The sequence below is a fragment of the Mustela lutreola genome, chromosome X (genome assembly GCF_030435805.1).
Source record: "Mustela lutreola isolate mMusLut2 chromosome X, mMusLut2.pri, whole genome shotgun sequence".
Lineage (NCBI taxonomy): Eukaryota > Metazoa > Chordata > Mammalia > Carnivora > Mustelidae > Mustela > Mustela lutreola.
In genome coordinates, this window is record NC_081308.1 from 111,963,540 (window position 1) to 111,991,461 (window position 27,922).

At 35.9% G+C, this 27,922-nt stretch overlaps 1 protein-coding gene across 7 annotated transcripts in view; it reads right to left on the reverse strand.

The window, feature by feature from the left end:
• Nucleotides 1-967: 967 nt before the first annotated feature.
• Nucleotides 968-27,922, reverse strand: part of SMARCA1 (SWI/SNF related, matrix associated, actin dependent regulator of chromatin, subfamily a, member 1) — a 73,211-nt gene continuing 46,256 nt past the window's right edge. For 3 of the 7 annotated variants that reach the window (XM_059157447.1, XM_059157453.1, XM_059157446.1), the window contains 6 exons: nucleotides 22,379-22,501; nucleotides 19,935-20,067; nucleotides 16,953-17,071; nucleotides 16,628-16,840; nucleotides 2,565-2,675; nucleotides 968-1,445 (listed from right to left, as the gene is read on the reverse strand). In XM_059157447.1, the coding sequence (XP_059013430.1) occupies nucleotides 1,374-1,445; nucleotides 2,565-2,675; nucleotides 16,628-16,840; nucleotides 16,953-17,071; nucleotides 19,935-20,067; nucleotides 22,379-22,501 (771 nt within the window). In that variant the 3' untranslated portion in view covers nucleotides 968-1,373. Of the gene's footprint in view, nucleotides 1,515-2,533; nucleotides 2,676-16,627; nucleotides 16,841-16,952; nucleotides 17,072-19,934; nucleotides 20,068-22,378; nucleotides 22,502-27,922 lie in introns of all 7 variants that reach the window. The other 4 variants (XM_059157452.1, XM_059157448.1, XM_059157450.1 and 1 more) reach the window with 3 other exon arrangements.

Genomic DNA, 27,922 nt, shown 5'->3' on the forward strand with positions numbered 1-27,922 from the left:
TCACATGCTAACAGTTCCATGTGAGAGACACAGGTTCTTTCCTGAGCCAACAGGCCCTGTGGCAGAGGCAGTAATGTAAAACATTCCGCTTGTTCCCCTACATTTGCCAGCCATCTTTCACACACATAGGACCATGTGACTACTTTAGGACGATGAAATATAAATAGATGGGACATTTGTCACATGTCCCATGTCTGGACCTAGGTAATGAAGAACCTACATGAGATTCTTCAGCCTTTCTCCTACAGCAGCAGCAGAAAAGGCCACATGTTCCAGATGGTACAGCGACAATACAAAACCTTGAAGCCTCAGTCAGCCTGGAACCTTGAGTGACTGTGGGGAAGAGGTCTCCTCCCATTCTCCTATCCTTTTGACTTGCGTGGAATCTGTAGTGTGAGCAAGAACTAAACCCTTGGTGTATAAAACCTCTGACACTTTGAAATTGTTTGTTATCCGAGCATAAGTGTATTCCTATAGAAGCCAGACCCCCTTCTTCTACATGCATAGCACTTATTTTGTACTCTTAACTTAGTTGTTAATAAATCTACATGTTACACCCAGACTCCTCCGAACTGGCTCTATGGGACAGAAGATCATGCACAATTCAGCAAGCAAAGCTTTAACTTTCAACCAAATACACAGTAGTGAGCAATGCAATTCAATAAACACAACTATTTTTCTACTGCACAAAACACAGGAAATAATTAAATTTCTTATAGACATTTCTTTATTATATTTTCCCACTTGAATATTTAGAGAATAATTTAAATGTAATGCATACTGACAGCAAGCACAGTATCAAATATTAGGGTTTTTTTTTATATTTTTCTGTTCTCACCCTTTATTCCTTTAGGAAAAAAATATTTAGATGACCTCAAAAGAAACAATTATTATGCTAATCACAGTATGCAGTAACACATACAAGCCCATACTCAATAGAAAAGAAAGCAACAAAGAAGTGAAAAAGTCTTTCTCCTCAAATCATTTTAATTCATTTTTCCACAGCCATATAAATTTAAAGTATGAAACAACAATAATACAGCTATAGAATCTAGGTTCTCTTTCAAAGCAGCGGCATATAAAACATAGAAAAGCTAAAACCTCAGCACAAGCTTCAAAAAGAACAAGGACTGAGAGGATTTTGATGAAGACATGAAATGCACAAAATACAGTACACAAAAATACTAGAATGCATAAAATATAAAGCTACACATTTCAGGTAGAAAGCATTGTAAAATATATAAAATATGCAAGAAATCAAAACCAAAGAGATTTTTCTTAGAGTACCATGAATACACTGGAACTGGCAATTAGCATTTGAAGATGGGAACAAGAAAATAGCAGTTTCCCATTTAAAACTTTATTTCTAGGCTTTAGGATTTCACCTTCTTGACATCCTTCTTTCCAGAGCTCTCAGTAGCTGACTCTGCTTTTCTTTTCTGTGACTAAAATGGAAACAGATTTAATGTTCTGCTCCAATATGCACATTTTTAAATGGCCCAACAATGTTAAATCTAGGATGTAAATGCATTAAAAAAAAATTTTAACATGAATATTCACTTCAATGTTATACTCACAGTTAATGTTCTATATAGCCCAACAAAATATATAACCCAATGTAAAATAACCTCCAAAGATTTTTTTTTTTAAGAAAAGACATAAAATACCCATCAAAAATAGTCAGCAAATGTCTACTTACAGATGGTACTATAAATGTACTTTCATCTTAAAGAACTACTTAATACTTAAAGTTTTCTGGACAAAATGCTATTTATGAATGTATTACTTTTTAAAACCATATGATAGATATTAAAATACCATATTTCATATATTCTATGATGTGCGTTACTTTTTCACTTTAGCACCTCTGAAATCAGGATGCATCTTACCAATGATGACAAATTAGTTACCTGGCAGCAGTTTTACTTAGTGATACACAAAATAATGCTGTGTCTTACAAGAGGAAGCCATCTTAGACTTGATGAAATATGGTAGTTTATTTAACCACACTCAAATAAAATGATCTATTAAAGAATATTTTAAATTGTAGCTATACAAGGCAACCTGACTAGATTAAAATCAAGTCATCTTATTATTCAACAGTTAATTTATGACCAAGTAAACCAAATAAAGCTTTGCTGTCTGCTCAAAGTTCTTATTTATACTCATAGTTCCACAAAGATCAGAAAACTTATTTGATCAAATCAGAACTCCCAGTTTCAACCTCAGCCCCACCCCACCCCCCCAACCCTCTTCTACTCCCCCACGACAACCAGAGTCTCAATTCAAAGGATTTTACTTGCATTATACTTCTGCTTAAAGTCATGAGGAATTTTTTTTTTTTTAAATACTGAGCCCTGTTACTAGGGAGTTCCTAACCATATGCTCTACAAACAAATAGGGAATGCGGTTGTAGCATATTCTTTTTCTGTCAAAAACAAATCAGCACTTCATAAAAAGTTTTTATAATAGGTATCATGTGGCATTAAACATAATATAGGCATTTTAATTATGTAAAAAAAATGAGATCTACCTAAAAGTTAGGAAAATGCTGAAAATTTTACCATTGGAGTTTTAGTTGCCCGTTTCTTCTTTTCTGCTCTCTCTCTTTCCTCAATTTCCATATTTTCTTTCTCAATCAATGAAATCAGAGTATTACAGCGTCTCTGGAATTCCTAAACCAGATAATAAGAGAGTTTTAATTTCTGCAACTGAGACATAATCTTTAAAAAGTAGTAATTGTTTAATGGCATCATTTCTGTGGTACAGAATTCCTTAAGTTGGTATACTTCAGAACAATATTCACACAGGATATTAATAGATTCCACCAAAAAGATGAGGAGGGGTAAATGTTATTCAGTGGGTGAATGGGTAAACAAATGGTGGTCCATCCATACTATGAAATGTTATTCAGCAATAGAAAGGAAAGAACTATTGGTACACACAACAACCTGGATGAACCCGAAGTGAATTATGCTGAGTGAAAACAGCCAATCTCAAAAGGTTATTTATCATATTATTCCATTTATAGAACATTCTTGAAATGACAAAAGTTTAGGAATAGAGCACTTATCAATGGTGGCCAGGAGCTAGCCCAGGGGGAAGAGTGTGTGTGACTATAAAGAACCAGCATAAGGGAGTCTTTGTGGTGCTGACTACACAAAACCTACATGTGATAAAACTGCACTGAAACACACACACACACACACACACACACACACGAGTGCATGTATAACCAATGAAATACGAATGAGCTCTATGGATTGTACTAATATGGATTTCCTAATTGTGACCCTGTAATATAGTTATGTAAGATGTTACCATTGGTTAAAATTTGGTGAAGGGTAAATAGGGCTTTCCTATATATTTGTATAATTTCCTGTAAATCCTCTCAAAATTAAAAGGTAACAAAAGTCACATAAACAGGAAAGAGAGGAAGATCCTATTGCCAAAGTAAGTTTTGGAAATATTCAGGTTACAAATGTCAAACAGATTTCTCTACTCCAGGGCTTCTCAGAGACTTAACTTCCTGCTGAGCACCGTCAAGCACTAGATGGGAGATGTAGGTTGCAAGCAGTTCCCAAAGCTAATGAACCAGCAGAAATCTCTTCTTAGAAGATGTCTTGAGGGATTAGAGCTCTGAGGAGCATATCTCAGGAAATGCTGCCGGATTTGTTAATGCAAGGCAAACAACAGCTGAAAAGATTTTGCATTAACCTTGCCACTACCTGTATTTCACTGCCAGCGAATCAATGCATCCAAACTATAAACGGTTTTCATGAATGTATGCTGAGCATTAAACATATGATTCATTAATATAGGTACTCACACATATTAACCCTGTATACTCAGCTGTGTTTAGAGATAAATCATAGATAAATAATATTTTAAAGTATAGTTCCTATTCTGTATAAGCAAAAATGTCTGATACATACAAAATAGCTAAACACACGAAGAAAATGTCCATTTATTGGCAATTAAGAACCCCAACAAAAATATGGAAAAAATATAATAGAAATCACAGAAAATTAAAACATCCAAATATTTTAAAATTTTTCACTGAAACTAATGATCCAAGAAATGCAAAGTAAAATAATGCCATCTTTATTAAATTGTCAGTGATATGTGCACACATGTGTATTTGTATAGATCCAGTGTTGGCAATAAGATGGGGATACAGGCGTTGCCTGACGGGCTCAGTCCATTAAGCATCTGCCTTCAGCTCAGGTCATGATCCCAGAGTCCTGGGATCAAGTCCCACATTGGACTCCCTGCTCAGTGGGAAGCCTGCTTCTCCCTCTGCCTGCTGTTTCCCCTATTTGTGCATGCCTGCTCACTCACTCTCTCTTGCGTGTATGCACTGTCTCAAATAAAATTTTTTTAAAAGATAAGTTTAAAATCTACATTTAAAAAAAAGATGGAGTGGCGCCTGGGTGGCTCAGTGGGTTAAAGCCTCTGCCTTCGGCTCAGGTCATGATCCCGAGTCCTGGGATCGAGCCCCACATCAGGCTCTCTGCTCAGCAGGGAGCCTGCTTCCTCCTCTCTCTCTCTGCCTGCCTCTCTGCCTACTTGTGATCTCTGTCTGTCAAATAAATAATAAATAAAATCTTTTTTAAAAAATAAATAAATAAAAATTTTAAAAAGATGGGGATATGGGAACTCTCATTCTCTGATGATGGGATGCCAATGTTACTGCCTGTTAACAGACTGCATTGTAGTCCCCCAAAATTTATATGCTTAAGCTTAACACTCCCACAGTGTGACTATGTTTGAGTATAAAACCTTTAAGGAAGTAATAAAACTTAAATGAGGTTGTAAGGGTAGGGCTCTAACCCAACAGGACTGGTGTTCTTACAAGCGGAGAAGGAGGCACCCAGAGATACTTTTCTCTACACTCGTGCAGAGAAAGGACCACGTGAGAGCACAGTAAGAAGGCACCATCTACAAACCAGGGAGAAAGACCTCTCCACTAACCAACCCTGCTGGCACTGTGACCTTGGGCTTCCAGTCTCCAAAACTGTGGAAAAACTTCTGTTTAAGCCACCCCATTTGTGGTATTCCGTATGGCATCCCAAACAGACTACTGCACTACACTTTGCAGGGCACCTGGCTGGCTCTGTTGGTGAAGCATGCAACACTTGATGTTGGGCTGTGGGTTTGAGTCCTACCTTGGGTGTGGAGGTCACTAAAATAAAATCGTTAAAAAAAAAAAAACTATATACCTCTCTGAAAAACAATCTGAGGGGGTTGAAGTGGCGGGGGGGTGGGAGGTTGGGGTACCAGGTGGTGGGTATTATAGAGGGCACAGATTGCATGGAGCACTGGGTGTGGTGAAAAAATAATGATACTGTTATCCTGAAAATGAATAAATGAAAAAAAAAAAAACCTCTATACCTTTCTAGAAAGCAATTTGGGAATATCAATGGAGCATTTTAAAAATTTCCTCTTTAGAACTAACAATTCCACTCCTAGAAACTTAAAGGAAGGAAGTAAGAGATGTATACAAAAATTTACAAAAGAATGTTTGGAGAAGTATTATTTTTAGCCAGGAAATACTGAGAACTAAATTTCTGATCATGTCAAAGTGGAGGGGCACCAGGGTGCTCATTCTGTTAGCCATCTGTTTTCAGCTTAGGTCTGGATCCCAGAGTCCCGGGATTGAGTCCCAGGATTGAGTCCTGACCATGTTGGGCCCCACTCAGTGGGGAGTCTACTTCTCCTTTTCCCTCTGCTCCTTCCCCCACTTGTGCTCTCTCTCTCTCTCACTCACTCACTTTCTCAAACAAAATCTTTAAAGAAAAGAGAGAGAAAATAGAATACACAGACACATCTTACAGTATATATGTATAGAGAAAAAAAGCAAGAGAATAGTAACTACAACATTATGAATAGTCAGCAGCAGCTACCTCTGAACATAGGACAAATGCTAAACTATTATTTTCATTTTCATGCTAGACTATATTTTCCAAATTTTCTGCAATGAACATTTAGGTCCTGGGCAACCTATACGCTTTGAAGAAATGGCAAATGGTTTTAACTTTCAAATTATAAGCCAGAAAAAATGATATACAACATAGGAAATGAAACATATGGAAAGATTATCAACTACCCAAGCATGTTCTACTTTCTAAAATTTCAAACCCAAAAGGAGGCAGAAAACCAAAGAGAGTCTACCCAGAAAAACAAATTCTCCTTAATGTTTTTTTTAAAAATTACTATTTATTAAAAATAACCTTACAAAACACTGGCACATTCAAGTTATCTCCTGCATCCCCAATTACCCAAGGTTAAATAATTCAGGAAAAATAACATCCTTACTTACCAAAACAATAGTGGTATCTTTAATATGCAGACCAAATACTCTTCATAGCTTCATTCAATAACACACATACAAATTAAACAGCATGTTATCCAATTTATCTTTTATAAAAAGGGTTAGGTTGGCCCTGATAAGATTTGATTGTTGGTTTCTAGGGAGACTAGATAGAGTCTTTATGTAAAGCTGATTCTTGAATCATTAAGCTATACCCTCTGGCTGTTATTATTCTCAATAAGTAATAGTTGCCAGTGACTGCAGTTATCTTTAGATACATGTTCATGGTTCATATAAGGTGATTCAGAGGAAAAAAATAATACTTTTGAGACTGTCTCATATTCAGGGAAGTAGAACATTTCCAAATGACTATAAATAGACTGTATAATAAGTTCTTATCTTCATTCCTTTTAACATGTCACTAACTACTCCAGACACAGAAAAATACCCTCTCAAGAGAAAGGCACCAAGGAATGGAACAGTATGGATGTTACCTTCCTAGCATATGTAATGTCACCTTTCCTTACAGATACCAACCCCATTTTTTATTCACATGCTTAAGCACTGACTGACTAAACGGATGGTATCATAAACAGAACACTAGCTAAAACCAGAAATTACAAGGCAGAAGGCCAGATTATCAATAAAAATGGTGACTCGCTTTTTGAATAACTCAGTGAATGAAAAATTTCATTATGTCAAAAGCACCTTCACCTTATACAATTTCTCCTTTCACACCCACATTCTTCTAAATTCGTGTACATCTTTATATTCTTATTTTCCTGGGGCTACAAGGAATGTTTCTTGTGGTCTCTGTTTCCACAATTCTGTGATCTAATTATCTTTTACCATTTCCCAATCAATGCTGGACTTAAGAATGAAGTTGGAGGAAGAAAAACAGCACACAAGAGGAAGAGAGTATGTAAAAAACAATAAAAAAACTGAAGAGGGTGGGGCACCGGGGTGGCTCAGTGGGTTAAAGCCTCTGCCTTCGGCTCAGGTTGTAATCCCAGTGTCCTGGGATGGAGCCCCGCATCAGGCTCTCTGCTCAGCGGGGAGCCTGCTTCCTCCTCTCTCTCTCTGCCTGTCTCTCTGCCTACTTGTGATCTCTCTCTGTCAAATAAATAAATAAAATCTTTAAAAAAAAACTGAAGAGGGTGAGAAAATGACAAATGGAGGGGGCGCCTGGGAGGCTCTGTCAGTTGAGCGTCTCACTTGGTTTTGGCTCATGATCTCAAGGCCATGAGGTCAAGCCCTGTGCTGGGCTCTGTGCTCAGCATGAAGTCTGCTTGAGATTCTCTCCCTCTCCCTTTACTCCTTCTTCCCCCATGCTCTCTCTCTTTCTCATTCTCTCTCTCTCAAATAAATATATAATCTTCAAAAAAATAAAAAGAAAATGACAAATGGAAAACTGGTGTTAGTATCTGTGGCAAAAAAAAAAAAAAGTACTGTGTTGCTACACATGTGGGAAATACTGGATTTTTAAAAAGTTAAACAAATTTCTTCAGGGCAGTACTTGGGAGATGCTGTACAGAGTAAGAGTGATAAAGCTAAGTTTGGATCAAAGGGCAAAGAACCTAGACACTAACAGTGAAGAACTTAGGAATTTTACTGAATTTAGCTGACAAAAGGATCTCATTAATGGATTTTTGAGCAGAACTGGTGATGTAATCAAAGATGTATTTTGTACTTGGAAATCTTCCCTTGATAACAGACTCTCAATAGCATGAGTTCATAAAGTCACTGACTCTCAAGATTAGGATCTTTAAAAATCATTCAAGTTGATGCTGTATCCATTCTACTGGGTCTCTGCTAGTTAATTGGCTGGTCTTTCTGAATTCTTCCAATGATGGCACTACCAATGGATTACCTTCCAAGGCTCTGTATTCCACCTTTGGACAAGTTGAAAATGTTCCCTAATGCAGTACTGCCTTATATTTCCCACAATGGGTTCTAGGTCTAATTTTTGAAGTCACAGAGAACAAACTGATTCCCTCTTCTGTATGACAATCCTTCAGATATTACAAGGCAGCTCTCAGGCCACCACCACAATCACCACCAGACCTCCCAAACACCTCTCTTTTAGGCTAAAGAGGCTCTCCCTTTACCCATCCTTCATTTAACCAGAGCGCACATTTTTTCTGTGAAAAGCCAAATAGTACGTATTTTCGGCTTTGCAGACCACACAGTCTCTGTCACAGCTACTCAGCTCTGCCACTGTAGCATGAAAGCAGCTGTAGACAATACACGAATGAGTGAGTGTGGCTGTGTTCCCATAAAGCCTTATCTACAGATACAAAAATTTGAAATTTGTATCATTTTCACATATCACATAATAGTTTTTTAATTTTCTTCCAGCCATTTGAAAATGTAAAAATAACTCTTGGCTTATAGGCCATAGAAAAACAGGTCGGGGTAGGGGGTCTGTAGTTTGGCAAACCCTGTTTTAAACTATAGTCTTTAGATTTACTTTATTTTTTTAAAGATTTTATTTATTTATTCGACAGAGAGAGATCACAAGTAGGCAGAGAGGCAGGCAGAGAGAGAGAGAGAAGGAAGCAGGCTCCCTGCTGAGCACAGAGCCCGATGCAGGACTTGATCCCAGGACCCTGAGATCATGACCTGAGCCGAAGGCAGCGGCTTAACCCACTGAGCCACCCAGGCGCCCCTTTAGATTTACTTTAAACAAATTATGCTGCCTCAGTTTTCCATACCTTTCTAATCGTTTGTTATTCTACTCAATGCAAAGTCATCCAAGTTCCAACTTTTGAATACTAGGATATATATCTCTACCTTTACTTAATAAATGATGAAATGTTTGCAATAAGCAGCATTGCCCCTTACTGTGCAGTGAATATCAATCATGCCAGGCACCAAGTTCAAATATCCTTTGCCCCAACACTCAGCTTCAAAGCATCAATTCAAAAGGCACAGAAAGCATCAGTAGACTTGAAGTGACTTATTGAAAGAGATTAAAGAGGCTCCACATTACATTTCCTATATACTAAAATCCTAGACACTCAGCCTACCTAAGTCTGAATGACAGAAGGTCTGTGCCTGTTATATAGTTCAAAGTCAAAAGCAGGTGAATGAACAAGGGCATTAAATAAATAAATAAATAAATAAATTGCCCTCCACATTCGTGCCTCTAAATTTGTAGGTAGTTCTATAAAGTCAGAATTTTCTTCTACACTTCTTAGTAAAACATAATGGGTGTTTTTCTCCTTTGCTCTTTTATTAACTCCCTTAGCTTTACTTTAAGAATCAATACCTTCAACTGTACATTCTGTGGTATATTTTCCAGGTTGTCACTTTTGAACCTCTATCATACTTTAAGAAAAAGCAACAGCACTCTATATTAGAATCTTAGGGCCCAAGCATACTGGCAGTTAAATGGGAGTTAATAGTCCAGTAAATATATTCTATATTTCTCTAACAAGTATCAACGTTATGATACTTTTAGTTAACTGATGCCATTTACACATCATTATTTATAAAATGTTATTGTCATCTCTTCACAAGAAAACACATAAGTAAAAATACATAAAACGGACTCCCATTAGTGCATTTATCATATTTCAGACTGTTAGAACAGTTCAGTCTTCAATCCCATACTACAGTTGCTAATAAAAACACATATTTATAACAGGCTATTAAAGCTTATGAAATAGGGGCGCCTGGGTGGCTCAGTTGGTTAAGCCGCTGCCTTCAGCTCAGGTCATGATCCCAGCGTCCTGGGATCGAGTCCCACATCAGGCTCCTTGCTCCGCAGGGAGCCTGCTTCTCCCTCTGACTCCGCCTTCCACTCTGTCTGCCTGTGCTTGCTCTCGCTCTCTCTCTGACAAATAAAAAAAAAAAAGCTTATGAAATAATAAAGCCTTCAGGGATGACAGCCAAACAAAAACAATCATTAGGAAAAGGTAGATGAAAAGAAGAGAACTTAAACCCATTGCTAGATTTCTTTACTTTCTATCTAAATCTGATCCAACTATAGGAGTTTATGAGATAGAAGTCAACTGAAGCACAAAAGTTCCGTGCTCGTTTATTCACTAAATATCTACTTTGTGCAAGGTGTCCTGCTGGTCCCTTTAGATATAACTTAATTTCACTTGAAGGTTAAGAGAGCAGCAGTTACAAAAAAAAGAAAAGACTCTGGGGCAGATGGTGAATATATTAGCCAAGGGAAGGGAAAAAATTGGAGGAACAGAGGAAAGACAGAGATACAAATTTGGATATTATCAGCTTATGTGGTAACTGAGGTAGACATATGCCCATTTCCATAGAACACTATTTCTAAAATGTTAATCTGATCATTGTCACTGCCCTAGTAAAGCCTTTCAGTGACTCCCTCCATTTCCTCTAGACTAATAACGGAACAGCAGCCAAGGCCCTTCATAATGTGGCAGCCCACTATTTCCTCATCGCCCAAGACTTCCCTCCTCACACCCTACCATACTAACCTACCCGCAATTTCTGAATATGCTGTGCTTGCTTATACCCTTGCATATGATATTTCCACAACCTGGAATGTAGTCCCATGGCCAACTCCTAGTTTTTCAAGACTCAGATCCAAGAAGGACCTCTTCTGGGAAGCAGTTCCTCTAACCTAACCCTCAAGGCAAAGGTAAACACTACCTCTCCTATACATGCCTCTGTATAGAACCTTTTCTAAAATTAAGGCTCAAAAGGAACATTTTATTCTTTTAGATGCACGAGGAACACTACCCCATGAGCATAAATATATTTTGTTTTTCATATTTTAATAATACTATAGTCAAGAATAACCCATCAATATATTTTACAGTTTACCAATTTTACCAATAGTGTATTAAATCATATTTTCATATTTCATTGTAATGCTCTAAGATACCAACATTGGGTATTAACACACAATTAAGTACTAATATATAAAATAAAATGTCACAAGCAGCATTATGTATGAAATTTCCTGGACTATGTTGCATAAGCACAAAAGTGTTATTGTTGCTACAGAACAAGTTGGAAATTTTTGAATTTGACTTTCATTTTTCTAAAGTATCTATTTAAAAAATCCTCTGTAATTGGACAGATAATTTATAAAATATCATGTCCCAAACTAATAACCTAATTAATATTTGCTATAGATAAATCCATAAAAAGGAAGCAAGCTAATAAAAAGCTATAGCAATATTTTCTAAAAAGTATTTTTTTTCTCCTACAGTTCTAATGAGGAATGTCATTGTCTTAATTTTAAATAAGGAACACTTTGATTAATAATAGAGTTGTGATTTGAAAACAAACAGTAATAAGGTAGAATTTTATTATGGTGTATATGACCGTGTACAATTCTTTCTCTGAGATGCTATCAGAAAAATTCATTTAACTACCTAAGACAGGGTAACTGTAAACAATTCATTACTAATACTTTGATTCAACTCCAAGGTACATGGCTACAGGCAAATGAGCACACAGCTTCTTGAGGTGGCTGAGAGGAGAAAGAAAAAACTCTTCAGAGGCTAAAAGGCAAGAATGTTTTTGGACTAAAATTAAAAGTCAAAGCAACCCTGCAAATGATGCAATAAATGGCTATATCAAGAAATGTTCGGGGCGCCTGGGTGGCTCAGTGGGTTAAGCCGCTGCCTTCGGCTCAGGTCATGATCTCAGGGTCCTGGGATCGAGTCCCACATGGGGCTTTCTGCTCAGCAGGGAGCCTGCTTCCCGCTCTCTCTCTCTCTCTGCCAGTCTCTCTACCTACCTGTGATCTCTCTCTGTCAAATAAATAAATAAAATCTTAAAAAAAAAAAGAAATGTTCTTCATCTCAAAGAGTTAAAATTCTGCCTTTTCTCCTATAAGTCCTTAAAAGCACCTAAGGAGGTCTAAGGAATTAAACATTGGGTATCTTCCACATGCCCTTTCCAGTAAACTTGAATAACGTGCTAGATCTTTTGAATCTCTCAGATTCTTTTCACATCTCCCAGTCACATTAAGTCTGTTACTAAATGAATGGAGATAATACCCTGAAACTCACTCCCTAAAAGGAATGGCAAAAAAATTAATGAGCTAATGTTAGTAAACAGATTGGCAAGTATTACATAAAGGATACTACATAAACACAGAGTATTCATTTCCGAATAGTCACTTAGTAAAGTCCTTTTAATTCTGATCTTTGAAAGTCCTAAGATTAAGACCCCATTATAAGACATCTTTCTTAGCAAGAAAATGGTAAGGCGATTCACATGCTCTGAGCTTAAAAATCTAAATTGATCACATCCTTCCTACTTGTTTATGCACGCTCAATAGCGACTGATTACTTACTTAAAGACCACACAAGTCCTCAGAGAAAAAAATCACAATCTTTTTAGCACATAGAAATAGAACTAAAACTCATTTTCTCTTTTGTATAGCCAGCATTTTTAAATGGAGAAGAGCCTCAAAGAAATCTTCATACTTTAGCTGAAGGCTTTCAAAGTGAGACATATTTAGAAGAGGAGGTTCATGCCTTTAAGCACTGTAAGACTGTTAGTTAAGTCAGAAGCCACATATTCAGTACTCTGAAATGGCTGAATAAAATATAACTATCAACGTTCTCACTTTTTTCCAAAGTATTTCACACTATTTATTGGCATCTCTGGGAAAAAGAGTCACCTTTAAGAAAACTATGTTTTTTAAAGACAGCTCCTTTAGTAAAGCTAAGTTTAAAGTTTACTCAGTAAGATTTTAATTTGAACACAGTGACACTCACATAATGTATCAAATTACAACCTTTGTAGTTCTAAGATAGGATTTTTCAATCAAACAAATTAACTTTGGAAAATACAACTGCCTTCTTCAAGAGGAAGTTCCTCTTCCTAGACTGTGCATGTGATTCACTATAAAGGAGCAATTATTTAAAATAAGAGGGCAGGGGTGCCTGGGTGGCTCAGTCATTAAGCATCTGCCTTGGGCTCAGGTCACAATCCCAGGGTCCTGGGATTGAGCCCCACATCAAGCCCCGCATCGGGCTCCCTACTCGGCAGGAGGCCTGCTGCTTCCTCTCCCACTCCCGCTCCTTGTGTTCCCTCTCTAGCTGTGTATCTCTCTGTCAAATAAACAAGTAAAATCTTTAAAAAATAAAATAAAATAACAGGGCAAAGGGATCATCTAGAATTATTAATAATCCATTCCTTTAATTCCTTAATGACTGATAATGCCATGAAATATTCCAAAAAGACAGTCTAACTATATACATGTTCTAAAATATATTACCTATACTCTAAATCCAGAAATATAAACATAAATTATCCACTAAACAGGAGGGAAATAAAAACAATATGACAGAAAAGTTAACTAACAAAAAGCTTTGGATTAAAATATTTAAATATGAAATAAACCATAATATGTTCTTACAGATTCTTTAGAAATCATAAATTCCACCTCACGGAAGGACAAAGGTATCTTCGTTATTAACAGACAAAATAAAGGTTTCACTGTGTAATCACATAATTAGTTAATATCTGCTCTTTGGAAAATATACATTGGAGATTTAAATCTCTTGGTAAAGAAAGAAGTAAATGCTTTGTAGAAGACAGAGGGAAATAAGAATCTTTACAAAGGAGTTCAGAGACATCTAGTGGTTGATAATAATATACCAGGGTTTTTTCTTAGAAAATAAAATAAAGTTATGTGGTTCTATAGCCATGTTCTTATTACAAATAATGTAAGGTTTTTCTTGCACTTTTGAATCTGTTCCATCCTCTGCTTTAGTTTAATTATTCTAGAAACTGGAAACAGCATTAAACTCTCAACCTTTTAAAAAATGAGTAAGATATCATTGAAATAATACTCAAAATTCAGCAAATGTTCTATCACATAAAAGGGCACTTACGAACTGAAACATGATTCATTGACAAATGCAGGTAGGCATTTGTCTTTTACAAGCTGTTGATGCTGCTCTACATGAGATCATTACACACATAAAACTCCAAATGGCTAAAATTTTTAAATTCATGGCTTTTCAAAGGAGTTCTCTGCTAAACATGGTCATAAATGCACTGTGCTAGAAGATACCTTAAAAGACCAACTAGCTCACTGCCAAAGTCTTCAGTCAAAAGAGAATCTCATTTTCAAAAATAATAGAAAAGCTATTTACATTGTTCCTCAATAATCTATTGCAATCATCTAAAGTACCCTGTTAAACAACTCTTTCCTCTCTCAAACATCAGCTTTTCATGCTACAGATTATTTTTTATTTTTAATTCGATCTTCCTATTATATCTTATTAACATATATACCTCTTCATATTCTTTGGTGTAAGCATAGCACTTTATTATTTTTTTTAAAGATTCCATTTATTTATTTGACAGACAGAGATCACAAGTAGGCAGAGAGGCAGGCAGAGAGAGAGAGAGAGGGGAAGCAGGCTTCCTGCGGAGCAGAGAGCCCGATGCGGGGCTCGATCCCAGGACCCTGAGATCATGACCCGAGCTGAAGGCAGCAGCCCAAACCACTGAGCCACCCAGGTGCCCCAAGCATAGCACTTTAAATTTTGTACCATACAGTGGCTAACTGAACTAACTAAAAAAATAAATATTCTTCTACACATTCAAAATAAATAAATAAATAAATAAATTTATCCCTATTAAATGTCATGTTGTGAGACGTAACCTGTCCATCATTCCAATTTCTCTAGTTCCTTCTGAATCCTGGCTTAATCCAAAGTATTTACTAGCTCTCCAGCATTATGCATTCCATAAACATTCTAATAATCCAAGACCACTCTAAATTTATGTTCAAGTTTTAAGAAATATTTGATCTTATAAAGTATCTACCCAAATTAGTGTCTTCAATATAGCAACTCAGATTTTTCTTTTCCTTTTATTCAGCTTGAACTGAAAATATAAAATGAATCAAATAAAGTATTAAGCACTGTTTCATACCCCTATTCACACTTTAGGCCAAGAAAACACTTATGATAAACACCAACTACCTAAAAATGTCCATTGTTCAGGGGCACCTGGGTGGCTCAGTCAGTTAAGCGGCCAACTCTTGATTTCAGCTCAGGTCACGATCTCAGGGTTGTGAGATCAAGTCCCACGTTGGGCTCCAGCACTGGACATAGAGCCTGCTTAAGATTCTCTCTCCCTCTCCCTCTGTCTTGTTCTCCCCCCATTTCTCTCTCTACCTCTCTAAAATAAAATGTCCATTGTTTAAATTGTTTGTTTCTGGTTCTTTTAATTTTTAGGCTATATAAATCTATTTTGTCTTAATTACCTCAGCTGACAAAAGACTGACAATCCTAACATTAAAAATGTGTTGCACTTAAAAAAGTGTTCAGTATCAATTTGAACACTGTCAAGCAGCAGTAGAATTTAACAGGAACAGAATTCATGTTAGAAAGTAATGAAGTAAATTGCACAAAGCTAAAATATCTCTTCTACTTAATTATTCTCTCTTGTATCATATTCTTTTAAAGATTCAACTTGAACAAAAATTCCTTCTCATTAAAAACAAATCCTTAGGTCATTCATACCACCTCAAGTATCACCTGCCTAATTACAAAGGGGGAAGGTACCTTTAAAGCTCTGGTGGTCATCAGATTAACCAAGTGATCAAACTTAGCATTACCAAGAGCGGACAACCTATGTCAACGAGCCTCCTGATGTGATGTGGTAAGTACACATCACTTATGTACATTCTTGCCCCAAATGCTTAACCTAAATTTAACAATAAGCAAATGAGTTAATGTGGGACATTCTACAACACAATAAGCCCAGGCACCTTAAAAAAGCCACTGTCATAAAAAACAAAAAGAAAAAGAAAAAGTTGTAGATTGAAAGAGACTGAAGAGAATCAACAACTAAATGCAGTATGTGAACTTTGCGTGGATCATCAATTTTAAAAAAAGAGTTGAAAGACGCCTTGGGAACACCTGGACAATTTTGTACGGGGAATGTATACTACATGACATTACTGAATCAATGTTAACATTGTCAGGTAGGATAAAGCTATTATGGTTATGTAAGAAAAGGTCCTTATTTTTAGCAGATAAATGCTGAAGTATTTAGAGATGAACACTCATGATGTCTGCAACTTACCAACTGGCTCAGAAATCTAGATTTGTAGATTTATGAATACCAGATACAGGTTTGTATTTCTGAATATAGATATATTTCTGTATTTCTGAATGTAAAATACAGATTCTATATGTATATATAGATTCTACGCATGTATGTTAAGTACGTATCTGGGCAGAGGACAAAATGTTAACAATTAGAGAATCTAAATGAAGAATATACAATATTTGAGATTTTTCAAGATAAAAAGTTGAAGGAAATAAGTAAGAAAAGAATACATACCATGGCAGTTCTAGACTTGATAAACCAGTCAAATCTAAACTGAGGAGCATTCCGTACACACTGTCTTAATTCTTCATATACGTTTTCCCTATCAAAGCCCATTTTGTGTAACATACAAATCAAGAATCTATCTTCTTCCTCAGTATAGTTCTTTCCTTTGCTGGTTCCATACTGAATACGCAACTGATGAAATGGAGCCTTGTATCTTGCAATCTGTAAATTTAAACAAAATAGTGATTTTAGCTAAATGTGCAATAACTCAAAGCTAATCATACTGTCAATTAAAATAGTCTAATAATAATTTGAAAATTATGAAACATAGTACTTTGGCATCCAGGGCTTTCTTGATACTGATCCTTCGTTGAATTCTTGCTTCTCCACGTTCAATCTGAGCCATAATTTTTTCAATGTCTTGTAATTCATTGCAACGTTCCCAAAAGACAGCTGAAAAACAGAATTATTACTTTTCAGTAACTTTACTACCATCTTAAGCAAATGAATCCAAGGAGCTATAAAACAAAGAATTAAGATCCCTAATAATTCTTTAAGATAACAAAGAATTAATAAAAAATAAAGAATAATTCATGTATTTCTTTTCATGAAATATGGAATTTTTAGTTATCAACACCAAATGACTAGAATTTCAAGATACTACAGACACTAATTTAAGCTATGTGTTCATTCAAACATGATACAGAAAGGACCAAACATATAAAAAGAAGAGACGGTGACCATATAAACTTAAAGAACATAGCTTCCCAGCATGCAAAACCAAAAATGAAAACCACTGGGGTGCCTGGGTGGCTCAGTGGGTTAAAGCTTCTGCCTTCGGCTCAGGTCATGATCCCAGGGTCCTGGAATCGAGCCCCGCATCAGGCTCTCTGCTCTGCAGGGAGCCTGCTTCCTCCTCTCTCTCTGCCTGCCTCTCTGCCTACTTATGATCTCTGCCTATCAAATAAAAAACAAAATCTTTAAAAAAAATGAAACCCATTATCAACAGATTACTCAAACTTCCTAAGAAACAGCAATTTATACCAAAACTTGCTTTACTTTTGGAACCACTCACTATACTTATAATATTTCCAATGACCTGTATCTTGTTTTCTAAACTTACTTAAAATAGCCTTTTCTCTTAAAGACAAAAAACAAAAAACCCAACAAAGTCACCCAAATTTTATGTATGATTCAAATAATTTGGCTGTATTATATCACATGTTATGACTTCAGTGAAAGATTTTTTAATACCATACTCTACCTTCTCAAACTTTTCGTTTTTAGAGCCTATCATAAAAGGAATGTTAGAGCTCTCTGACTTTTATTTATTTTTGTGGGGGTGGGGCTTCAACAACAAACATTTATTTTTCACAGTTATAGAAGCTGGGATGTTCCAAGATCAAGGTGCTGGCAGATGCCAAGTCCAGTGAGAGCCCACACTCTAGTTCATAGATGACCGTATTCCCAATGTGTCCTCACATGGTGGAAAAGGAAAGAGCGCTCTTTGGGGTCTTTTATAAGGGCACTAATTCCATTCATAAGGGCTCTACTTTTATGACCTATCCCAAAGCCCCCATCTGCTAATACCATCACGCTGAGGGTTATGATCTCAACATAGAAATTTGAGGGGGAAACATCCAGCCAAGAGCACAGAATTTGTACCGTAGTGGGCCATTTTCTTCTTTGCACTGGACATTAACCACCCATCTCAGCATCACATGAGGAACTGGCACCTTCTGACTTTCATAAGCACCTCTGTTCATTTTTCATTCTACTTATTCACTCATCATATAAATGCCTGCTATGTATGATATACCCACAAACAGCCAATTGTATTTTCTTTTATTACAACAAGCTACATGAAGTCATTCTAATCTCCCTACTCTCTAACATGACCCTATTTAAGCTGTCCTGAGGTAGTCATGCCACCAGAACATCTGACATGGTATTTTTTTAATCACTTGTTTTCTTACAATTTCATACACATTGATGCTATTTTAAAGAAAATTCTATTTCAGAAAAATCTCTCTGCACAAAATCTTAGACTCTTTTCATTCTATTCTTGCTACTAGAATTTCTCTCTCTCATCTATTTTTGCCCTCTCTAAGACCCCAAATGCCCTAAACTATATGGTAAAGCTTAAGAGTAATAGTAATGTTATGCTGGAATCAAGGAAAAGGTAGTTCTTAAATTTGATGTTATATGAAATAAAAACTCAATATAATCAGCCTCAAAATTCCCTGGTAATCACCAGAAACCCTTTCAGATTTCTAAAATAAAAAGCATCTTTTCTCAAAGAACCTGGATTTCTTCAAGCACTAACACTCTAGATAAATTAAAAGCTGTTCCTAACTTGTGTCAATTGTCAGTGTAATTATTAGTACTATAACGTTTCCTCCCTGCTCTTTACCACTAAAAAAACACAGAATTTCAGTTGTTAAGCTAAATAGACTTTGAGAGGTTAACACTGAAATCTAAACCTTTGTATTATTGCTTCAATAAGAAAAAATGCTCTAGACTCTAAACAGTTCATATTCAGACTAAATGTGAAAGTTCAACCTATTTGGAAGTTAGAAACTTGCTATCCTATATATAGAAAACTTGCTAGAGATAATTACCTATCTTTAATAAGATTTGTTTCAGAAGCCTGAGGTTGGATGTGCTGTGACATGGGAATTAGTATTAACTCCATATGCTTCAAGACCAAAGACACAGCTGAGTAAGAAAGAGAGATGATTCTAGAGCCAATCAAAAGATTTATTCAACCAGGCTTTTTAGATCTATTCCAGCTTGCCCCAAGTTAATGGAATGCACGTGACCTGCCTGGAGTTGACTGGAACCCTGAGGGTGTATGAAGATATAAAATGGCCTGAGAGGAATTTTCTACTTCAAGGATGACCTAGAAAGACACTAAGCCAATCCTTTGAACCTAAAGTCTCAGATCTGAATTGCCCAGAAGACCAAATTCCAGAGATGGGAAAGTGGGAAACTAAATTTTTCAACGCTCATTCAATAGCTACCTTTGTTTCATTAGGGCTTTACTTATCTCTATTAGCTAACTACTGATGATAATAGCAGTCCATTTAGATAATTTTTTAGATGATTTCTAAATATCTAATTCTAATCAATAATTAGATAATTTAGATAATTAGATAATTTCCATTTTTGTGGAAATACAATTATATTTTATATTTTCACTTACACTTTATTTGTAAAAAGTTTAGAAAATCTCTGAACAATGATACAATTAAATTGACACTAAAGAAATGAATAAGGTTACAGTTAAATACTATTTTTAAGGTCATATACAAACCTGAATATTCCATGACCTCCTCAGGGGATTTGCCCTCCACCTCTCGAGCTATATTATCAATGTCATCTCTTCCGTACTTTTCATTAGCTTTAATAAACTGGTTAAAATCTCGCTTAGTCCAGTTTGTGAATCCCTGTGAACAGAAATTAAGCATTATCAATACAACTTAAATTAGCAAACCCATTTATTGTTTTACTTTCTATACAATGATACATTAAAAATAGTTTAAAAGCCTTAAAGTGCCCCTCCTTACAAAATCCCAGGTTTTTTTAGAAAGAGAAGTGGAGTGCTATAAAAATAACTGCTTTTCTATCATGAAGAGAATGCACTTCTCTCCAAGTATTATGAATGGATTTGTAGTTCCAAGATATTGTGCAGTTTTTAATTCCGTATTTAATAGATGCCTACATTAAAATACAAATGCAATGATACAAAAATGCTAATACAAATAATAAAACCCTGATATTCTAGTACTTAAGCAGTTTTTTTCAAAGATCTGTTCCCTATGTAAATTACGAAAGGAATGTGATCGCATTAGATCAAAAAACACAGAGGAAAAAATAAGAATGCAGAAAAAAATGTGAAGCTCTTCTTCACATCATTCCAAACTACAGGTGACTTGAAGAACATGTGTCTGAATCGTGTAGGCCCACTTATAGATGGGTTTTTCAATAAATACTGTGCAGTGCTGTAATGTATCTTCTCTTTCTTATGATCTTCTTAATACCATTTTCTCTTCTCTACCTTACTTTATTGTAAGAATACAGTATGCAATACATGTAACATAAAAAATATGTGTTAATCAACTGTTTATGCTATCGGTAAGGCTTCCAGACAACAGTAGGATGTTATTTAAGTCAAAAGTTACAGGAAATTTTTCAGCTACATAGGGGATCAACACCCTAACTCCCATGTTGTCTAGGATCAACTGTACTGTGAATAAATCATTTCTATTCAAAATTGTATTCATAAATAGAATTTCTATAAACAGAATATTATTGATCCCACTCACTTTCTTTATTAAAAGACAGAACAGTTTAACCAATCATGTCCTAAATCTCTTTGGTATTATTAGTATGTCTGTGAAGTCATAAAACCAAGAATTTTTTTCCATTCCTTATATCCAAACCCATAACAATGTGATATCCCTCCCTGGCTGTTCAAGACTCTATCTCAAGCCTTTAGCTGATGAAGATTTCAGATGACCCCACATTTTGTATCTTTGCCATGGTATTTTTAAAAGATTAATTGTTTAAGTCACCAGAGAAAGTGTTTAAAGGTGAATTCAACTACTAGGAGGGGCAAAAAAATTGATTTTACTTCTAATTACAAACTAGAGCAATTTCTCAGTTGATACTGTATATTCACAATATAGTATACATTCACCATATACTGCAAGCCAAGTAGCATTCTAAGACCATAACTTTATTTTTATGTTCAGGAAATAAATCGTGAAAATAAAACATGAATATTTAAATGTTTTATTTTATTCTGCAGTAAGTCCTAATGGCCAACTGCAATTACATTTGCAAACTAAACTTTACAACTTCCAGGCATTTGGCTCAAAAACTTATGAATATAATTTGTAAAAATTCATTCAGTAAAATTACACATCATAACAAAGAAGAAACCTATATAATAAATAAGACATAAATACAAAAACTACCTCTCAATAATTAATGTGGCAACTTTCCTAGCACTGTGCCTTGCATATTGTTCAAAAGAATTTGTTGAATAAATAAATCTTGCTGGCATCTTTCTACACTAAGGTGGTTTCATACAGTATACATGTTTGTTTATTATCTTGCAAAAGTTTTTTAAGCTATAATTTTTTAATCTCCTATGGATTATTCATCTTCTATAGATTATTTGTATATTGTTTCTACACTCATAAGACTTATTAAAGCCACAATGACCAGAAAGCATTATTATTTTGCTCAAATGAAAACGTTCCATATTTAGTAACTATTAGCTTTTAATTATACAATAATCACCTTACAAAGTTTCAGAACTCTCTCACTGTTACATTAAAGCTCTTTCCAAGACAAGATAAAAGGCATTTTGAAAATTAAATAAAAGATTAGTAGAGTATAATTTCAGAGGACAGTTTACAATCAATAAAATAAATGTAAACTTTCAAGAATATTCTAGTACTTATTGCTTATCAGGAGTCTTACATGGTTAACATAATTGATAAAATGTATGACTTCATAGAAATAACTGACACTTATATTTTGCATTTATGTATTTCCTAGCATTTCCAAATGGGTGTATTCTATAAACAGGATAAAAAATAGGAATAGCTGATGTAAATGTATGTTTACAAAATAGCCCTGTGTGTGGTTGATGTGTCTAATCAGCCCATACAATAAAAGGTAAATGTGTTCTGTATTTTTTTTTCTACCAGTTAATTAGAAACACTTCAGTCACTTAAAATATTTTACTTGGGTAAGAAGTTTTTCTTTTTCTTCAGTCTCTTCTGGTGTAAGAGGTTCAGCTGCATCAATCTTTTTTTGCTCCTCTCTTTGAGCCACAGCTGGATTTGGAATATCGGGATTCCTTGGGACCTATAAATCAAGAGATGAATTATAAGTAAACTGTTGAGAAAAATTAATTAACAGTGTATATTTATATATCAATCTTAGAGTTATTTCAACAGTAAACAATATAAAGTCATACCAGAATGACATATAATCTTCTCCACATCTAAGTACAATTATATTACCAAGATAAAAACCATTCTTAACGTGCTGCATGGTATTTTAGGGTTAAACCCCTTGCTAATTGCCACATTATATTCTAGATTTAATTATAACTGTGGGGACACCTGGGTGGCTCAGTTGGTTAAGCGGCTGCCTTCGGCACAGGCCATGATCCCAGCGTCCTGGGATCGAGTCCCATATCGGGCACCTTGCTTGGCGGGGAGCCTGCTTCTCCCTCTGCCTCCACCTGCCACTCTTCCTGCCTGTGCTCTTTCTCACTGACAAATAAATAAATAAAATATTTTTAAAAGTAATTATAACTGTGGAACAAAATACATCATTGTAATATTGTAATATAGGGTAGTAACAATAATGGCATTATGCCAACACCAACATTATATAATAAAATCTCAAGCCCAGAACAAACAAAAAGTTTTGCGGTATAAAAAGAGCCCATATTCACCTGGCAATACAGACCAGGAGAGAGCAGTGCAATGCACCTGAAGTATGTATTGAATGCTCTCATCAGGTCAAAATGCAAAAAGAAATAAGTGCTTTTACTGCTTGCCAGGGAATGGAAAGGGAGAGCATCTTCACATAAAATGTAAAAAAAAAAAAAAAAAAAAAAAAAGTAAAGACTGGAAGAAGTGAGAAGATAATGAAGAACCAAAAAAAAAGAGAGAGAGAGAGAGAGAGAGAGAATATATATATAAAAGGGAAAGGGTAGCAGAGCACACAAACAGTTATGATGGAACCAGCAATCAAGAGAAAAAGCTACAGTAGCAGTGACCAACAGAAACTCTAGTGTTTTAGATACAGAACTACAAATACACTGCCAACTGAGAAGAGAGCTCAAGTCCAAAAGACTGAGGACAGAAACTCAGCTCTCCAAATAGGTAAGCAATAAGCCATTCACCTGTATCCCAAAGCTGTGGCCCCTATGTTCCATGTGGCACAGTGAACACAGACAACCATTACAGCTCAGCAATACGGAACAGCATTCATTGTAGGCAGGGACAAACTAAGTCACTCAGGCCAAAGCCTCACATCATTTCTAATGTGCACCTGCAGTAACAATGTAGCACCCTTGATTTAAGATAGCAGGTACAGGGGCACCTGGGTGGCTTAGTGGGTTAAGCTTCTCTGCCTTCAGCTCGGGTCATGATCAGGGTCCTGGGATCGAGCCCTGCATCGGGCTCTCTGATCGGCAGGGAGCTTGTTTCCCCCTCTCTCTCTGCCTGCCTCTCTGACTACTTGTGATCTCTCTCTGCCAAATAAATAAATAAAACCCTTTAAAAAAAAGATAGCCGGTACATAACATGTGTGGTATATTTTATAGGATTCCATTAAACATGAAAAGGATTGACATTAGCCTTCCACTGTTTGATATGTACACCTACCACAAACACCTCATTCCCTAGAGTTATCAGATAGTCATGGTTTTACTACAATGTAGTTATGTTTCAGAGTACACTTCCCTAATTGATATACATTTTCAGAGAGTTTGAAACTATAGCATGGCAACTTGAAAAAAAAAATTTTTAAGATTTTATTTATCTGTCAGAGAGAGAAAAGAGCAAGTGAGCCCAAGAGGGAGAACAGCAGGCAGAGGGAGAAGTAGGCTCCCCAAGGAGCAGGGAGCCCGATGTGGGACTCGATCCCCAGACCTTGGGACCATGACCTGAGCCGAAGGCAGCCGCTTAACCAAGTGAGCCACTCAGACATCCCGAAAAAAATATTTTTTAAAACGACTGCATCCAGTAGATTTTTAAATATAAACCCCTGGGTTTATATTAATATAAATATATAAATAAATATAAAATAAATATAAATAAATATAAACTAACTAGGTTTAAAAGAATTACTGAAAGAACACGTTCATTTGCAATCATAAGTACCACACAAATTAATAAGTACTGATTAAATGTCTATTGTGTCCATAGCACTATGACAGGTATTCACTGGAATATAAAAGCAGTAGACATGATCCTTACCTACAGGAAGCTCACAACCTAGTTGTGGAATTTTGAAATCTAAGGGCTTGGGGAAATGGAGAAGACGGAAACAACATTCTAGGTTGGAACAGTATGAGCAAAAATGGTGAAAGCAAAGCCAAGAAGGACCATACAGGGTTTATATTGAAAAGGAGTAGAAACAAGACCAGGTTGAGATAGATTTACAGGGGCTTTTGAAATTATACAGCAGTGGGGGCATCTCGGTGGCTCAGTCGGTTAAGCATCTGACTTTTGATCTCAGTTCAGGTCTTGCTCTCAGTGTTGTGAATTCAAGCCCTACACTGCGCCCCATGCCGGGCACGGAGCCTACTTAAAAAAAAAAAAGCTATACAGTAGACAGCAGCAACCACTAGAGATTTTTCAGTAAAAGACTAAAGTGCCAAAACATAGTGTTTTCACTTCTAAGCTCTGTGCTGGATGGACTGAAGCAAGGAAGCAACTAGAGGTAAGAGAACCAGCTGAATGGTCACAATCTAGAAATGAGGTATGACCACCTGGCCTAGGATGGTAACAAATGGAAATGGAAAAGAAAGTATAAATTAAAAATGAAATGCAGGCTAGTGATAAGCATAATTAAAAATAACTTTTATCTGGGGCACTTGGGTGGCTCAGTGGGTTAAGCCTCTGCCTTCGGCTCAGGTCGTGATCCCGGGGTCCTGGGATCGAGCCCGCATCGGGCTCTCTGCTCAGCAGGAAGCCTGCCTCCCCCCTCTCTCTCTGCCTGCCTCTCTGCCTACTTGTGATCTCTCTCTCTCTGTCAAATAAAATCTTTAAAAAAATAATAACTTTTATCTTTTATTTTCTTGGGTAACTTTTTCAATAACTAAATTTAATTTTTAAATTAGAGAGACACCAGCAATTCCATTCCTGTATATCTATAAAAAGACCTTTGCAAAAATGTTCACAGCAGCTTTACTTATAATAGCCAAAAACCATAAAACAGCCCAGATGTCCACCGACATGAGAATGGATAAGGAAACTGTGTATAGCCTTACAATGGAATCATACTCAGCAATAAAAGGAATGAGCCACTGATAATGGGACATGAATGCATCTCAAAAAACATTATGTTAAGGGGAAGATACCTTGCACATAATGTATGATTCCATGTGAAATTCTAGGGAAGAAACTAATCTATCTGGGGAGTGGGTCTAGATATTGACTGGGAAGAGGCAATTTCTGGGGTGACAGAAACGTTCGAGATCTTTCTAGAGGTTCCAGTTATGTCAGCATATACATTTGTAAAAATACATCGAATGAAACACTTAAAAGTTTATACATTTCATTATATGCAAATTTTACCTTAAGAAAAGAATCAAATAAATATTGAACTCTGGCTAATGATAGGCACATTGAAGTGTTTCTGGGTGAAATATACTTATGTCTGCAACTCTGAAATGCATTTTAAAAAGTTGGACAGGAGTGCCTAAGTGGCTCATTCAGTTGGGTGTCTGCCTTCAGCTCAGGTCATAATCCTGGAGTCCTGAGATCCAATCCTGCATAGGGTTTCACTGCTCAGCGGGGTCTGTTTCTCCCTCTGACCCTCTCCCCTCTCATACTTTCTCTCTCACTCACTCTCTCTCAAATAAACAAATAAAATCTTTTTTAAAAAAGTTGGATATCCATTTGCTAGAGGCTGGACGAATGGACAAATAGATGACAAAGCAAATACAGTAAGATGTTTATTGGAAAATATATGTGATGTGTATATAGATTTCACTATACAACTATTTCAATATTCTTGTATGTTAACAATTTTTTTCATAACAAAATGTTTGGAAAAAATTATAGGCATAGCTTTAAAAGTTTAACAGACCCTTGCTGGTATGTGAAATAACTTTGGCTTCAAACGTTAACTGAAGAAAAACCTCTTTAATTTTAAGGTATTTCTCTATCAAATAGCTTCAAATACTTCATGTCCAATAAACCATATTTTAACAAAGCATTTCATTAACACTGAACTTTATGCCAGAAAACATAAATGGACCTAGAAACATACCCACATAAAATAAACTGTTTACTCCTATGTACATAACCCCAATACTAAAAATTGTCCCTTGAACTTTAATAAAAGCAAAATCATATTATATTATATTATACCATTAGTTTTTAGGCTCCATGGCAGACTACTACTTTCACATCCACTGCTCATATTTTTAATACAACAAAACTTTAGAATGACTTCATCAATGTTATGTTAACTATTTTATTTTTTTTAATTTTTTAACATTTTTTTATTTTTGTGTGTGTGTGTGTTCCACAGTTCATTGTTTATGCACCTCACCCAGTGCCCCATGCAATACATGCCTTCCTTAATACCCACCACCAGGATATGCCAACTATTTTAATTCAAATACATAACTGGTAAAATTTCTAAAACTAGAAATGAATCAAAATCCCTATATTCCTGTACCTCCTCCCACAAGAAAAAAAACCTCTTAATATTCATCATTTTTAAAAGCTGTTCATTTTTTATTTCATGAGGTTGTTGTCGGCATTAAACTTCCTGGAGTGATTTCAAAGTGCTATGTAAGAATTAAGTAGACAGGGGTGCCAGGGTGGCTCAGTGGGTTAAAGCCTCTGCCTTTGGCTCAGGTCATGATCTCAGGGTCTTGGGATCGAGCCCCGCATCGGGCTCTCTGCTCAGCAGAGAGCCTGCTTCCTCCTCTCTCTCTCTCCCTACCTCTCTGCCTACTTGTGATCTCTCTCTGTCAAATAAATAAATAAAATCTTTTATTTAAAAAATCAAGTAGACAAATTATAGACTAACAATACTAATGAGATACCTAAAAGCTATCTCAAGCAACACTTAATACAGCCACAATTTAATCAGTTACCTTTCAAAAGGAAACAACTCAATGATTACTTGGATTTCTAGTCAGACACTAAGGAATTTGCAATAAAGAGCTATGTTCTATGGAAAAGTGAGAAGAAAATTCTGGTCTTGGCTAGAACAAGTTTTAGCAAACATTTCATAGAAACATGGAAAAATGAATTAAATGTGGCAGCACACAAACTGAAATCCACACACTATACTGTTCTACCACGGCAAAAAGGTGGCTCACAATGGCACATTACCCAAACTCACAAAGATTATGAAACTTCCTCCATTTGTCAAATGTTTCTATCTGTCCCTAAAGAATTTTTTTATGAAGAAAAATGTTAGAATGTTTTACAGCTTTCTTCACTTCAAATATGGCAAAAGCCTTTCACTCCAGGTCTTAGATTTCTCAAGGGACTTCTATCTAGATCCTCTGGATTTTTAAATTCT